General features: G+C 30.4%; 1 protein-coding gene across 1 annotated transcript; it reads left to right on the top strand.

The window, feature by feature from the left end:
• Positions 1-6560: 6560 nt before the first annotated feature.
• LOC25482994 (cyanate hydratase-like) lies at positions 6561-10684 on the top strand. The gene is made up of 4 exons (XM_013611618.3): positions 6561-6876; positions 7519-7590; positions 9825-9933; positions 10333-10684. The coding sequence occupies exons 1-4, from the start codon at positions 6608-6610 to the stop codon at positions 10378-10380; spliced, it is 498 nt and encodes a 165-aa protein (XP_013467072.1). The 5' UTR covers positions 6561-6607; the 3' UTR covers positions 10381-10684.
• Positions 10685-15250: the final 4566 nt, after the last annotated feature.

Raw genomic sequence — 15250 nt, 5'->3', positions numbered from 1 at the left:
TTTTTGTGTCAAAAAAAATTAATTTAAGGGCTTTTATCTTTCTCTTGTTCAGAAATCAAAATAACTTTACTCTAATATGAATTCACTTATCTATAAACACCAGCTGAATAGACATACTCTCACGTGTCCGTCTTTCCGCTCTTTTTATGGCATTAATGCGTGTAGATTATCAATGATATTTTATAAAAAAAAAAAAAATTGCGTGTAAATTACAAACAATATTTTATATAAATTTTTTGATATAGATTAAAATTATAAGTACATATATTTGTGACTTTGAAATGTAACAAACTCAACAAACCATCTTTATCATTTTTAATGACAACAATAATATAACATCAACAAACCATATTTATCATGAGAACAATAATGTAACTGTTATGAAACTATTAGAATAAGAAAGAACAAGAACAAGATTAAAAGAACAAGATTAAAGAGAAGAAGAGAGAGTAGAGAGAGAAGAAAGAAGATTATATTATTCTCTTGTGATGTATAATTACGTTACATATGAGCTCTATTTATAGAGAAATACAATGACTTGGGGAGCAAGCACAATATGGCCCAATAAGCTAACAATATGATCCAATAACCCAATTGCTATATGGACATCCACTTGTAATATTCATAACACTCCCCCTTGGATGTTCATCTCGGATATGCCTCATTAAAACCTTACTAGAGAAAAACTCAGTGGGAAAAAATTCCAGTGAAGGAAAAAGAGTACAACATCCTTTTGTGTTATAATCTGCCTCGTTAAAAACCTTACCAGGAAAACCCAATGGGATAAAACCATGGTTAAGGGAAAAAGAGTGCAGAACACATCTTTGTCTCCCCCTCATAAAGACAATTATATATGAGACGAAGAAGTTTAAACAATCTTTTATGCTAGTTACTCAAAATCTTTACTTGACGGTGACTCTGTAGAAATATATGATATATCTCCATACTCTTCTCCAAATTAGCAGCTCTTGTGATATCTTCATATTGAGTTGTTGAAAGAACCTCCTTTTAAAATTAGAAAACCACAAGTTTCTTGTATGTGTGAAATCATAATCCTTAATAAAGAGCATTCTTCACTTCCTTGACGTAGTGCTAACATATTCAAATGATCGGATGATGTTGTTGTTTCTCTAAGATACAAATTGTATGTTTGACTTTGCTGCAATATCTGTATTTACTAATATTGACAAAAAAAAATACCACGATATATATATAATAAGCAAAATGTGTTCGTGTCCTCATCTGACCAATTCAAATTGTTCATGATTTTCTTGAGGACATGATCTTTACTCACATCAAGTGACATCACAGTCATTCTAGTACATAATCAATTAGATATGTCCATAAAAACATTTATATAACAAAATTTAGAATCTCTTCAGGAGTTCTAATATATATAATATTATAACAAATTCATTTCAAATCCTTAAAATGGACAAATGATGTCATATTTCCAATAGATTTGATAGTACGTTTCACTCAAATGAAATCATTCAAGTAGTTTCATATAATACAAATAAATTGTAGCACATTTTCATATAATTTGAGCCTTTCATGTGCTACTGAACTTAATCAAGTATGAAAAAGTTCTTGGATTCACTTCTGGTGAATATGTCTTTTAAAATAAATGGTAGACATTTACCAATTCACTTCAGGTGAACATATCAAACTCTGTATATATGTAATTTACCATACTAGTTCCTTTTTCGCGCAAAAAATCATATATAGTCATTTAACTTCACACCTTCAAGTGTGCGGACTACAAGTCCAAACAAAGTCTGCTTCATGAAGCGAGTTTGATTTCAGTAGAATTGTCTCTTTCCATTCTGTAGATATTTTCTTTATCTATAATCTTTAGTCGACTTTAACACATGATCCTCATTATTACTTATCACATAGCGCTATATTATATGCAAAAACACATCAACGTTGACTTCATTTCGGTTCCATCTCATTCCATTGAGATCTTGTATTCATGACATAATTTACCAATATTTTATAAGTTTCAGGTACCTGATTAGTTCTTCTGGAACTGAAAAATCAATTATGTCAGAAAACTCTTTTAGAGTTTCTATATCCTCGTTTTGGGTTATCTTTTCCTTTAAGCTCCTTTTCTTATTCAAAGCCTTTTATATTTGGAACCGATTGATCTATCATGCTTCAGGCATGATGAAGACTCATTTGCAATATTAGATTATCCGATATGGACATCTATTTCGATTGGAGCATACATTAGCAGCTAATAAGATTTGTTTACCTTTGCAAATGAGTTATATCTTGAGGATCAAGAAGAGACAATAATATTTCCTTTCAAATAATTTATTTGAACTTCAGGTTCACAATTTTTAGCTGCTTACCATCTCCCCCTAATATTGGGAAAATCAAACCATCAATTGATAATCAGCCTACTAGGCTGTAAACAAGTTGGCTCAATACAATTAAAGATATATATCAAATACATTTTCCTAATATTCTTTCAAGATTTATCAAAATGCATTATATTGGAGCAATTGTGACATACACAACACATCCAAAAATTCACTTGGATGAAAAATATCAGGTTGTTAACCTTAAATCAATGATAAATTAAGGGGAGAACTTACATATAGTAATGTTGTGGCTTGATGCATATCAATATCTCAATATACAAAATTATTGATTTCCAAAATTGAGTCTATAAGGCATGATCTCATAACCAAAACAGAGTATATAAGGTATGTTCTGATAAGTATCAATCATACAATTAACTTTAGACGTCTAAAGAATGGATCTTCCAGTCCATTTTATTAGCATATGCTTATTCAATATCAATTTCAATTGAAAAATGATACTTATCAAATTATTTCTGAATATTTCAGAAAATAAACTCTTAGTCAAATTTGTTGAGAAAATAATCTCACAAACTTCTGGTTGTGAATATACATGTGATCATTTAGTTGATGCATCAATTCAAATCAAATCATATAATATCCAAGTGATTCACATGATCAATGTATTAATTTAAATAACACCTTATATAGGTGAGAGACTCATTCTTTTAAATTGTCAACTCTATCTGGGAACTATTAACACACAATAGTTACTAGATTGAAGAATCTTCTGGCTCTTCAATATATATCCATTTTTTTTTTCAAATAATTTATGCATCATAATAGATCCGAGATAACCCAACCGGTCTTGCCATCGATTTGTAAACTTATGGTTTACAATAATATGTGCTTCCATTGCACTAATAATATAATATGTAAACTTCAGGTTTATAATAATATTTGATTCATTTGTTCTAATCCATTTGAAATTTGAAACATGATTTGTAAACTTATGGTTTACGATATTATGTGCTTCCATTGCACAAATAATATAATATGTAAACTTCATGTTTACAATAATATGTACTTCCATTGCACTAATATAAGTGTATTATAAATAAGAGACAAAATAAAATTTTCACTACACTTATTTTCTCCAAAGTATATCTCGTAATATAGAGATTTTTAACATTAAAATTTTATGAGAATGCAATCTCAATGTGTAATGTAACAATAAATTAGCTCTTTGGGAGCCTTCAATAATTTATTTATTTTGAAGTGCAATGCTAACATTGATTCCTTGCATCATAAATTATGAAATATACTTTTGGCTCCCCCAAAATGCATGATTGAAACCACATTATAGTAGAAAATTTAATAACAATAAATTCAACAATCATAATCATGCTATAAATCAAATATTCAATTTCAAATGAAATAAACTTGAATCTTATATATACGAGAGAAAAAATCATGTCAATATTGATTCACTACATGTGAATATAAATATTTACCCATATATTGTAGAATCAATATTTCTCAAAATTAAAGAATCAAACCTTTGTATAATGTACTACCAAATTGAATCACAAAAGTTGAGATTCATTATTAAAATACAACAAATCTTCCACAAATATATATCATAACCAATTATATAGCATTTCTTTATTTATTTATTTTATAACTAAATACAAAGTTTATACACAAAAATTATGTGAATCAATTTTAATTTCAAACTAGAAATTAAAAGGTAGGATATAAATGTTTTGCCAAATAAAAATATATTTTCACAACAAATAAATTCAATTAATCAAATTCAATTCGATGCTAACAACATATTTGCATTTGTTGTTACAATGATCAAATAACCATACTGAATAATTCAAAACAAATATTTGTATTCATGACATTTATGTGCATATCGATAATGGATCATAAATAAGTTTAAATCAAAATTCACAAAAAAATTTCCCAAATTACATGAAAGCACAACCATAAAAATAAAATATTTATTTGTCATCAAAAGAAAACATAAATATTGAATAGAACAAATAGATGTACATATCTCCTTATAAGAAACTTCAGTTTTTCAAAAGTATAGAAAATTTTCTACACCGAAAAAAAATATTTGGCCTTCTATAATTTAAAAAAGAGTCTATATGAGCCGAAATTCAAGAACTTAAAACATGATAATTTAGTTGCCAAACACAATTTTGGTGGTTGAGAAATTGAAATTGCCAAAATCGCATGGGATCAAAATTTTCTATCGTGAAGTCAATTTGCTTATAAAAATAATGATTTTATCCAATTTTTATTTCAAAACAAAAAAAATTGTGACAATCCACTAAAACAAAATACATGATTCTAATTGGTGTCTATCAATCAAATTGACAATTAATCCATAACAAACAAGAGTCATAAAGTCAGACAAAAAAAACAGAATTAGTTACATTATCTTTTTGAATTAGTTTCTTCTTATTTTGGAAAAGTAAAAATATATAGAATTTAGAAAATAATTTTTGGATCAAATTTACAAATAAAAGATAATTGATATAATTTGAATCCTTAATTTTTTAGTAAGAAAATAATTAGATCTTTAATTTAATATTATGTTTCAAATCAATAATAATAATAATATATATATATATATATATATATATTTGGAAATAATCTACAATTAAATGAAACAATCTCAATCAAATAGAGATTTTTAAAATTAAACCAAAAAGATAAATAATAATTTCAACTGAATCTTAAATCAATAAAACATGGAAATTTGGTGAAAAAATAAATAAAAAATACACACCAATTCACAAAAGAAAATGAGTTTTTTCAAGAACTTTTTCATGAACTACTCACAATCAAATCAATTATTTGTGCAATCCATGCATCACTATTGAATTCTTCAGGAATTCATGGAGAATAAAATTGGTTGATTTTTAAGTTTTTTGTACGATCCTTCATAGATGTATCACTACTGAATTCTTCAGGAATTCATGGAGGATAAAGATTTGATTTTTAAGTTCTTTAAGAACTATGCAATAAATTTAAACCATAAAATAATTATCCAAGCAATCCTTCCTTCATAGATTAACGTTTTTGAATTCTTCAGGAATTCAAAGAGAAAATATTAAGTTCTTTAGGAACTACGCTGTTGAATTCTTCAGGAATTCAAAGAGAATATATAATATTTAGTTCTTCAGGAACTACAGTTTTGAATTATTCATGAATTCACAAAGAATATTAGTGAGTTCTTCATGAACCACACTTTTGAATTCTTCCAAAATTCACATAGAATAATATTGACTTCTTCAGGAACCATATAATAGATCTCTTTGATTTTATAATACGAGATCAATCCTTATGCAATACTTCAGGAATGCATATGGAATAAATAAACACAATAATATAATACAATTCACATAATAGTGGTTCAATGTATCTCTAAGAAACTGATTCCAATTGATTGAATTATAATAGTATAGTCTATAATCATCGATATGAAAATTAAAACTTATTTTCATATAAATAGATTAAAAAGAATTACATACCTCAGTTGGTTAGAGTCTCGTGCTGATAACGTGTTATGAAACTATTAGAATAAGAAAGAACAAGAACAAGATTAAAAGAACAAGATTAAAGAGAAGAAGAGAGAGTAGAGAGAGAAGAAAGAAGATTATATTATTCTCTTGTGATGTATAATTACGTTACATATGAGCTCTATTTATAAAGAAATACAATGACTTGGGGAGCAAGCACAATATGGTCCAATAAACTAACAATATGATCCAATAACCCAATTGCTATATGGACATCCACTTGTAATATTCATAACAGTAACAAAAATTCTTTTTTTTTGAAGGACAAAATTCTTATTGTTATGTATTTTGAATTCCTATAATAATGTTATATAAAACCCCCTATTCTAAAACCCCCTATTCCTATAATAATGTCACTAAAAAATGCATTCTTTTGGAAATGTTAAATGAAATTTCAAATATTTTTATAGACTGTTTATTTAATTAAGGGTTAATGGTGCTTTACCCTTGTAATATAGGTCATTTTTTGTTTTTCCTCTGTAAAATATTTTTTTTGATTTAGCCCTGTAAAATATATTTTTTTGGAAATACCCCTCTAATAGGTCATAAAAAAACTCTTAGGAGGATATTCTAAAAAAAAATATATATATATTTTAGGAAAAACAAAAATGACATATATTATACATTAACCCTTTAATTAATCCTATATATGATATATGAATCAAGGAGACAAGGACCATATCAACAATCTAGACTAAGATGGCGCAGAACAAAGCAAACACAGTGTCACAGCTTCAATCTTTGAAGAACAAGAGTGGGAAGTCTTATAATCAGTTAGCTGAGGAAACAGGACTTACAAACGTTTATGTTGCTCAGCTTCTGAGAAGACAAGCTCATCTCAAACCTGAAACTGCCCCTAAATTAAAGGCAGCACTGCCCGAACTGCCCGAAGAACTTATCCATGAAATGATGAAACCACCTCTTAGGTCTTATGATCCTAATATCATTCAAGACCCCACTGTTTACAGGTTTACCCTCTTTTGTTTTTTAATTATTATTAGATTTAATTACCATATTTTGTTAATTGAAGACCTATGAAACACGGATACTGACACGAACACCGGACACATACATATAAATTGAAAATTAATTCTTCATGTGTAGCACCAAAACTTCATATTGAAGACGTGACTAGTGTCTGACACAGATACAAGTTAGTGTTGTGTCTAGTGTGCGTGTCTATGCCAATGCTTAGGAGCTTTCCTTTAGTTAATGTTAGGATCATTTTGGAAATTTTGTCAAAGACCAAATTTACTGAAATTACAATTAAAATGGTTTGTTTTTTATTTGCTTACTTGAGGTTATCTACTAGCATAAGCACTTTTGAGACTGTTTGGGAGAACTTACGGAAATAGCTTATGACATGTAGATAAGCTGTTTTTTTAGCCTATTTGCATAAGCTTTTTCTATGATAGCTCATGAAAACAGTTTGACTTAATTTTATCATTTGTTATAGAAATATTATTTACGTAAACACTTATATGATAAAACGTTTGATTAAGTTGTGGTGTAATGTGTTTTTGAGGATTTTATTGTTGGGAATATGTTATGCATAATGCATCATATGATATCAGCTACTGTTTTTTATGCTGATCCTGTATTTCATATAGGTTGAATGAAGCTGTTATGCATTTTGGGGAGAGCATCAAAGAAATAATCAACGAGGAGTTTGGTGATGGAATGTAAGTTTTTGTTTATATAATGCTGAATTTCTCCCACATGCTCAAATTAGATTTGTTTGGTTGTTTCTTTATATATACTTATGTTGAGAATGTCATGTGATTGTATCGTTTTCGCTTGATCATTCTGCTTTAAAGTTCATTCATTAGAAAAGGTATTAAGTATCAACTACGAAGATGTCTCCTTCTGAGTCGGTTGTTCCAGAGCTTATTCCACCACTTTGGACGGCATTTTCACATGCTGTTCCGCCTCTTCCTTGACTAGTCGCAACATGTTGTGACTGTTTTCTTCATCCACCACCTTTTCCCTCCATCTTTGGAGTTTGGACGATCTCCTTACCATCCAGGGTATCAAACAATCTGAAAGCAACTCCCTGCTTCATGCCCCGTTCGATTGCAATGCATGCAAGTCAAAATTAGGTCTCTAGAATCTATCCGTCCTGTAACTCCTTTACCCACTGTTTGAATCGTGAAACCCAACACTTCTCCACTTTCATTTTTTTTCTCTGGTGATCTTTCTCACTCAGAGTGGAGCAAACTCAATTCAATGAGGGCAACAATTCTGTTTATAACAGACTTGAACCTATTGCTTCATAGGTTCTGTCATCCAATTTTCTCATAAGAAATTGGTGGACTTTTTCTTCTTCCTTGTGTTTTTTCCATTTGAATGCAATATTACATTTGCAGCCAGGTATTTTTGCTCATAATTCTTCGCACACAGTTTTCAGCTTTCCATAATATGCGACCACCATCATCCGTCCGTGCATGTGTCCTGCCAAATCAGACTTCAGTTGTTGAATTCTAGGTCCATTCATGACCGAGAATCTATCTTTAATGTCCTCCCACAAATCTTGTACATTTTCCCTGTATGATATGGTGGATTGCAAGGTAGGCTCAACAGTGTTCAGCACCCACGACACCAACATAGACTGGACAGTCCATCATTCTTCAATTTCAGGGGAGTCTTCCTTCAGCATTGCGACCGTACCTTCCACAAACCCCCACTTTTTTCCTGTACGCAACGAAGTTCGCATGGCACGAGCCCATTCTCTGTTGTTTTCTCCTCAAAGCTGAACCTGTATGATCTAGTTCCCTAGGTTATCATTTGAGTTCAGATCGTAAGGAGATGGGGTTGTCCTTCCTTGATTTGGTTGCTCACCTTTAAGCAAGCCACATTTCTTTTCTCCTTTTTTTTTGGTCTTGCTGACTGTCTCCCATGTCTATGAACTTCTCCGCTTTCACTAGGATTTCTTTCTCAAACCCACGTATAGTCTGATACCATAAAGAAATCAGGCTGTGGAAGGGAACAAAGAGTCCCTAATTTTATCCTTATATCAGATTTGCAAAATTTAAGAGGAAAGATTATATACAATCATATCAAATTATTCCAGGCTAAACTATAGGAATCTCTCATTAGTTAGGCATAGAGAAATTGCATCTTCTATAGAATATATATGACTTGTTCATTTTTCATCATGTACTAAATATTCTTAATTCAAAAGTAAATCAAGTTTCATGTCATGTACTCTGATACCTTCAAAGGGAACCAACCATAGCTTGTTAATCCAAAGGAGGAAGACAATAGAGTTAGGGCTCAAGAGAGTTTTGACCTCAGTCAGAAAGAAAAAAATTAATTAGGAAGTAGACTGGTCAAATTGTGGGTTTGAAGGAGCCTTTTGTCATTTCCCTTCCTTGTGCTAAAATTTACTGAAGACATTCTGACTTTTCACTTTGGAAGATCCCAGAAACTTACCACTTGCATCAACTCTCTCTCTTACTGTCTTCACTTCCCAAACTGAATAATGATATTAGTGGATCATCATCACGTCTATCTACGATCATAGAATTTCTTAGGAAATGAATAGGTTATTTCAGGGTTGACATATAGTCGCTGTATAGTGCTAAATGAATTTTAACAAACCGCTATTGTTCCGAAATACGTGATTTTGTACAAAGTGCTATTAGACGATTTTAGCAGTCCCATAGCACTATAGCATAGCGGAATTTGAACAAACTGCTATTTTTTACAATCTGTGATTGACAACACTGGGTTATTTTATGCATACCAAATGAACATATTATGTTTCTAATCAACTGAAAGATACTTGTACTTTTGATGTTACAAGTAATAAAATAGAGCATGTTTAATAAGTAGCAAAATGTGTATATGTGTTTGGCTCTAAATATTAACTTCAAAGATTTTCCATCTGTTATTTATTTGTTGATTTTTTGTTTAGCATGTCAGCAATCGATTTCTACTGCTCAGTTGACAAAGTTCAAGGAGTCGATGGGAAAGATCGTGTGGTACTGACATTCGATGGGAAATATTTACCGCATTCAGAGCAGGTCAGTTGCTTATTTTTATTTTTCCATATGTCATTTTGTTGCACGGAACAATAATCAACAATCAGAATGAAAACAAAAAAAGTGATTGATAGAAAGGAAAACACTGTTAGGACTTGCTGCCAGTAGGTGGATGAAACATCAAATTGCTACTTTCATTCTACAAACATGTGGTTTATCTTATAAAAATAGTTGGATAGAAATATGGTGTTTGATTGAACATTATGACGCCGTTTGATCCACGCAGCCGTCCCCACTTAGTGGGATAAGGCTTTGTTGTTATTGTTGTTGATATGAGATTATGATCATATATTCATGCAACTATGATCTTAATCCTTGTAACTAGGAATTAGTCACCTAAATTTTATCTGATATGTCAAAAAAAATCTCCTATGTGAACAGAAAACGGAGCATATGGTTTCAAGAACAAGGCCACTGGAGAAACAGTGAGTATCACCAGGACCAACACCAAAATCCTTGTAACTATAATTACGGTGTTTTGTAATGCTGCAAGCTGTATTTGGTTACTGCTACTTTGGTATTGCCTATAGAAATAAAAATAAAACAATAAGGTTTAAAAAATTAGAAGTAGCCAACCATGCCATTTATAAACAATTGTTTATGGCTTTAGGATTTCATGGCACTTCTACTACCTTTGTGATTTTAATACAAGATACTTATGATGGTGAAAGCTTGTATTGTGCTTGGTTATGTTAAACCAAGATAATAAATATTCTTCAAGGTTTGAAGGTTTCATGGATTGAGGTCCACTCATACGTTCATGAGTACCTTCTATTTTTGTGAATTTACTAATGGATTTGTATGCAGTATTAAAAAAAATCATTGTTAATTGCTGATTTAGATGATATTTAAGAGGTGGCAAATTAGTTTTTTTTAAGAAACTAAGCAAAACTTTATTAAAGAAACAAACAACTCCTCAAGCACACCATAATGGATTACACTATTGCTTGAAGACAACATAATGGATTTAGCCTCCAATAGGGGTAATCAAAATCGAACAAGACATAGTGCGATTTCAACTATCAATATGTTTGAAGCTAAACCTTTTCTGCAAGTGTCTCGAGCTGATCTGACTTGTTTTGGAAAATCCTATTATTACGATCTTTCCAAACAACAAAAATCACCGAAATCCAGATAGTAGTAAACGCAATCCTTGAATTTTTGGAAAAACCTCCAAGACCGCGAAACTGATAAGAATGAGTGCAAATGTTGCCATTAAAACCCGAATCAATTCCTAACCATTTTGAAACCAAGAGCCAAATGCGACTGTATACATCACGCCGAAAGAACAAGTGATCTCTGTCTTCTAGTTCACCACACAGGGCCGCGCATGTAAGCTGTGTAGCATCAATAGCATCTCACCTATACAGATTATCCTTAGTAGGAAGTCTGTTCATGAAGAGGCGCCAAACAAAAAGATTCACCTTCAGAGGAACCGCTTTAAGCCACAAGACACTATCAAAACCTTCATTGAGGTTGGTATCACTTACTGTCAAAAAAGAGTATGATGATTTAACTGTGTAACACTGTGATGTATGGAGCTTCCACACCCACTTGTCGACCGTGCCAACCTGCAAAACACAAGAAGACACCCGCTCCACACACTCCAAGACCAGCCCCTCCTCCCACACAAGTAACCTCCTACGCCACTTCCACGCTTCACATGGACCCCCCACCCTAACTCAAACATCTCTGACATCGTAGCTAGTTATTGTCCGCAAGGTAGTAAAGTCTACCAAAAGATCTTGCTAGAGGACAATCATCCAGCCGCGGGTCCACCCAAAACAAAGTATCTCGACCATTCCCCACCCTCCGAATAATGTTATCTGTCAGCCAACCAGTATCGACAAGACCCTCTCATCCTGATAAGAGTTGTTTAAGGTTGTAGCCGGAAGAGATAGGGTTTAAATTCCAAATCATAGCTATAAATTGACAAAGATTTAATAATAATTTTTCTAGTAGAAATTGGTTCATCAAGATACAAAATCAAAATGATTGATTTTATTTATATATCAATTATGGATTAACAAAAATTAATTATTTTGAAATATTATTGATATAAATTATGATTAATTACTATTAAATATTAGTTAATTGATAAAGAGAAATGATATTTGAACATCCATTTTATGACAACTTTTGTGACAACTTTCTCTCTCATACTCACATTACTTTTTACTTTATCATTCTATTGTTTTGGTTTTCGTGCAAATACCAACTTTTTCTTTATAAATTATGGTTGTCCTAAAAGTTATCAACCAAATGGTTGTTCAAATAACACTCCTCATTGATAAATATGTATTTATCTTTTATTTTTTAATGGGTCGTGATGGGTTGGGCTATTTTGTTATATCCAATCAAAGATCCATGCCAAGAAATTTAGCTATTTAATCAGTGTCTCATTAAACGGTTAAGAATACGTCTCAAAACCTAGACAGGTGGTTGTATTGTCTTACTTTCTCACTACACTAGTAGTCTTTTTCAGTCAATTATATATCTCAGGTACACGTTTATCAATCGTTATTGCTAAATTTGATATAACTTCTATTTATATCTTTATTACTATGGTAATAATGGTAAATCCTTCAATCGATATAAGACTCGTGTGGATGCATATTTAGCTATTTGATCTTGATCTAGAGTTCTAGACATGGTAGGAATTGTTTTTCTTTTGTACAGAATTATAGGAATTGCTTGATATTGAACAATTCTTTTTTGTAGAATCGGAAAATCGTTACAAAAACTATACAATCTCGTACCATTTTTTTTAGGAACGTACCAAAATTATTTATAACGATTCTAAAGACTTTTCAAATTGTTATTGGTTGATTGTTTGTAAATGTTTTTCTTTAACGACAAACCCATATGGTTCTTGATTTATTCGAGTATGAAATTAGGTCTAGTTTTAGATAATTTCTCCATATATCTCTCAATTAAAAGTTCATGATTTATCGAATTGTAATGTCCGATCACACAAAACCTACATGATTGATTTTTGTTTTTCAATGGGATCGTAACTTTGGATCGGTTTATTTTAATGGTTGACCGATTTAATACACTCATGAAAATTGTTTTTTAGACATTTACCCATTGTTCACATGCATCTAAAATATCCCGCAGCAATTAATTATTCTTTTGTTTACAAAAGCAATTAATTATTCTTATTGAGCCATTAAGGAAATGTATTTATTTCATAATAAATTATTATTTTTTGGTACGATAATAAATTAATTTTCTGCTTTATTATTTTGAGATAAATTTGGGATTATTTTATACTCAAATTATTCTTATATTTGACTTGTCCAAGAATCCAGGAATATTTGATTTATTTTCATAATATATTCCTGATTTTTGGAATTTATATTTTTTTATTCGATAATTTAAAAAAACGTAATTATATGGTGTTAATTAGTCAGGGAATCATTTATTTTTAAATCATATATTTTCAAGATATGAGTCTAAAATATTCTTAGTAAAACCCTCATCATAACCGAAACACTATCTTAAGTTAAATTTTACTAGACTTTTGACCCGTGCATCGCACGGGTCCTATCAACCGTATAGAGACCAATAAATTATAAAAAAAATGTTAAGAACACTCTTTTTTTAACACTTTATCTAACATTCATTTTCCCATAAAATAAAATCATGTAAGTCTCACTACTTTGAGTGTGATCTATTTCTAAAGTGTGATACTATATGGATGAATTTCATTCAATAAAATAGTGGGTGTTAAAATGAGTGTTGTGTCAGAGTAAGTGTTAAATAGAGAGTTTCCATAACACTCTTCTATAATTTCATTGATGTTAAATAGGTGATAGAAACAAATTTATATTACCATTGAAAATAATACGATAACCACTAATAATTTGTGGGAATCAATTGTTGACAACATTAGTAGTCATTAATTATGAAAAATTTCTCTAAGACCTAGCTAAAATTACGTCTAAAAAACTGAATAGATATACAATATGAAGGCCTGCATTTGGTTCTTACCAAAACTTTCTCATTTGGGACGTGTACGTTAACGAATAAAAGTAATTGTTAAAAACACTACTCTTCAAATTATAGGCATATACTCCTTAAAAGTACAATTTTAAAGAAAAAGTTATATAACAAAGAAAGAGACAGCTATTTTATTAAAAGAACATAATCTCAATTATGTAAATCTAACTAATTTACCCATGAAAACTCTATTTAATCAATCATTTTAAAAAATAAAATCAGAACAAAGAACTGTCTGTCCAATGCACAGAACAATTATATTTTTGCAGTAATAATAATACTCAAAATATATAATGATGTTCAGATAAAAATGCATCATCCACTACCGTCACAATAGTTACATGAAGCTTGAATATATGACTATGATTATGAGACTATTTTCTTGCCATCAAATGATCAATCTTTTCTGACTTGCAGCATAATAAATAGCTTATTTATTGTCATTTTCTATTCATAGATGCTAAATTAAAGTATGTACCTATTAAAGCCAAAAAACTGAGTCAAGAAAAAACTAAACAGTATAAGTAATAATAATGAATTATTTGGTAAAAAAAAATAATGAATTATTTTTCTTAAAATTAATGTACAAAATATAGAAACAAATATTACACACAAATCAATAGCACGGAGAGACAGAAAATTGAATGAATAATCTCGATAACATAGGATCTTTCATAATCAAATATAAGATTTGTGTCAAACTCGATGACACAACTTCACATGTATTCTTATATCAAGGAACTCATCACCCTCAAGAAGCAAAATATGACTTAGAACATGTCATATGAAAACTTCCAACGAATTAAAAATTCAAAAAAGAATGACGTTGTTGTGTCAAATAACAAACTTAACAATTACAAAACATTTGAGTAAACAAAAAAAATATAAAAATTGTAGCAATAGAAGCATATTGATGAGCCAATTCCTTCACTTAAGTGGTTTTGAACTTGGTCGTCCAAATATTCCTTAATAGATAGATCTCTTTATGCTTTTGCTTTCATATGGAAAGCAAAGAAACTGTTGGGAGAATAGCCTTAACTGTCAATCATGCAATTAAAGCATGTCTGGTAGAATTGTTGTTGAAGCGCTCCAACAATACAAACCACCTTTAATACTTTTCAATAAACCTAACAATAATACTTCCTAAAGTTTTCCAAAACCAAGAATTAGACTTGATGATCTGCAATTTATAAGGCAATCAAATTTTCATGGTTGAGACAATAGGAATGACTTACCATCAACTTGATTAACAATTACAACTAAAGCTTGTGAGGTCGAAGTAGCTGCGTTCTGC

This window comes from Medicago truncatula, chromosome 1 (genome assembly GCF_003473485.1).
Source record: "Medicago truncatula cultivar Jemalong A17 chromosome 1, MtrunA17r5.0-ANR, whole genome shotgun sequence".
NCBI classification, from domain to species: Eukaryota; Viridiplantae; Streptophyta; class Magnoliopsida; order Fabales; family Fabaceae; genus Medicago; species Medicago truncatula.
This window is presented reverse-complemented; position numbering and strand designations above follow the sequence as displayed.

What these genes read in the sequence shown, in the direction of transcription:
- LOC25482994 (XM_013611618.3), top strand. Translation starts at nt 6,608, where the DNA reads ATGGCGCAGAACAAAGCAAACACAGTGTCACAGCTTCAATCTTTGAAG. An exon ending in GAGGAGTTTGGTGATGGAAT is followed by an intron (nt 7,591 to 9,824) that starts GTAAGTTTTTGT and finishes TTTTTTGTTTAG; the next exon opens with CATGTCAGCAATCGATTTCT. An exon ending in ATTTACCGCATTCAGAGCAG is followed by an intron (nt 9,934 to 10,332) that starts GTCAGTTGCTTA and finishes CTATGTGAACAG; the next exon opens with AAAACGGAGCATATGGTTTC.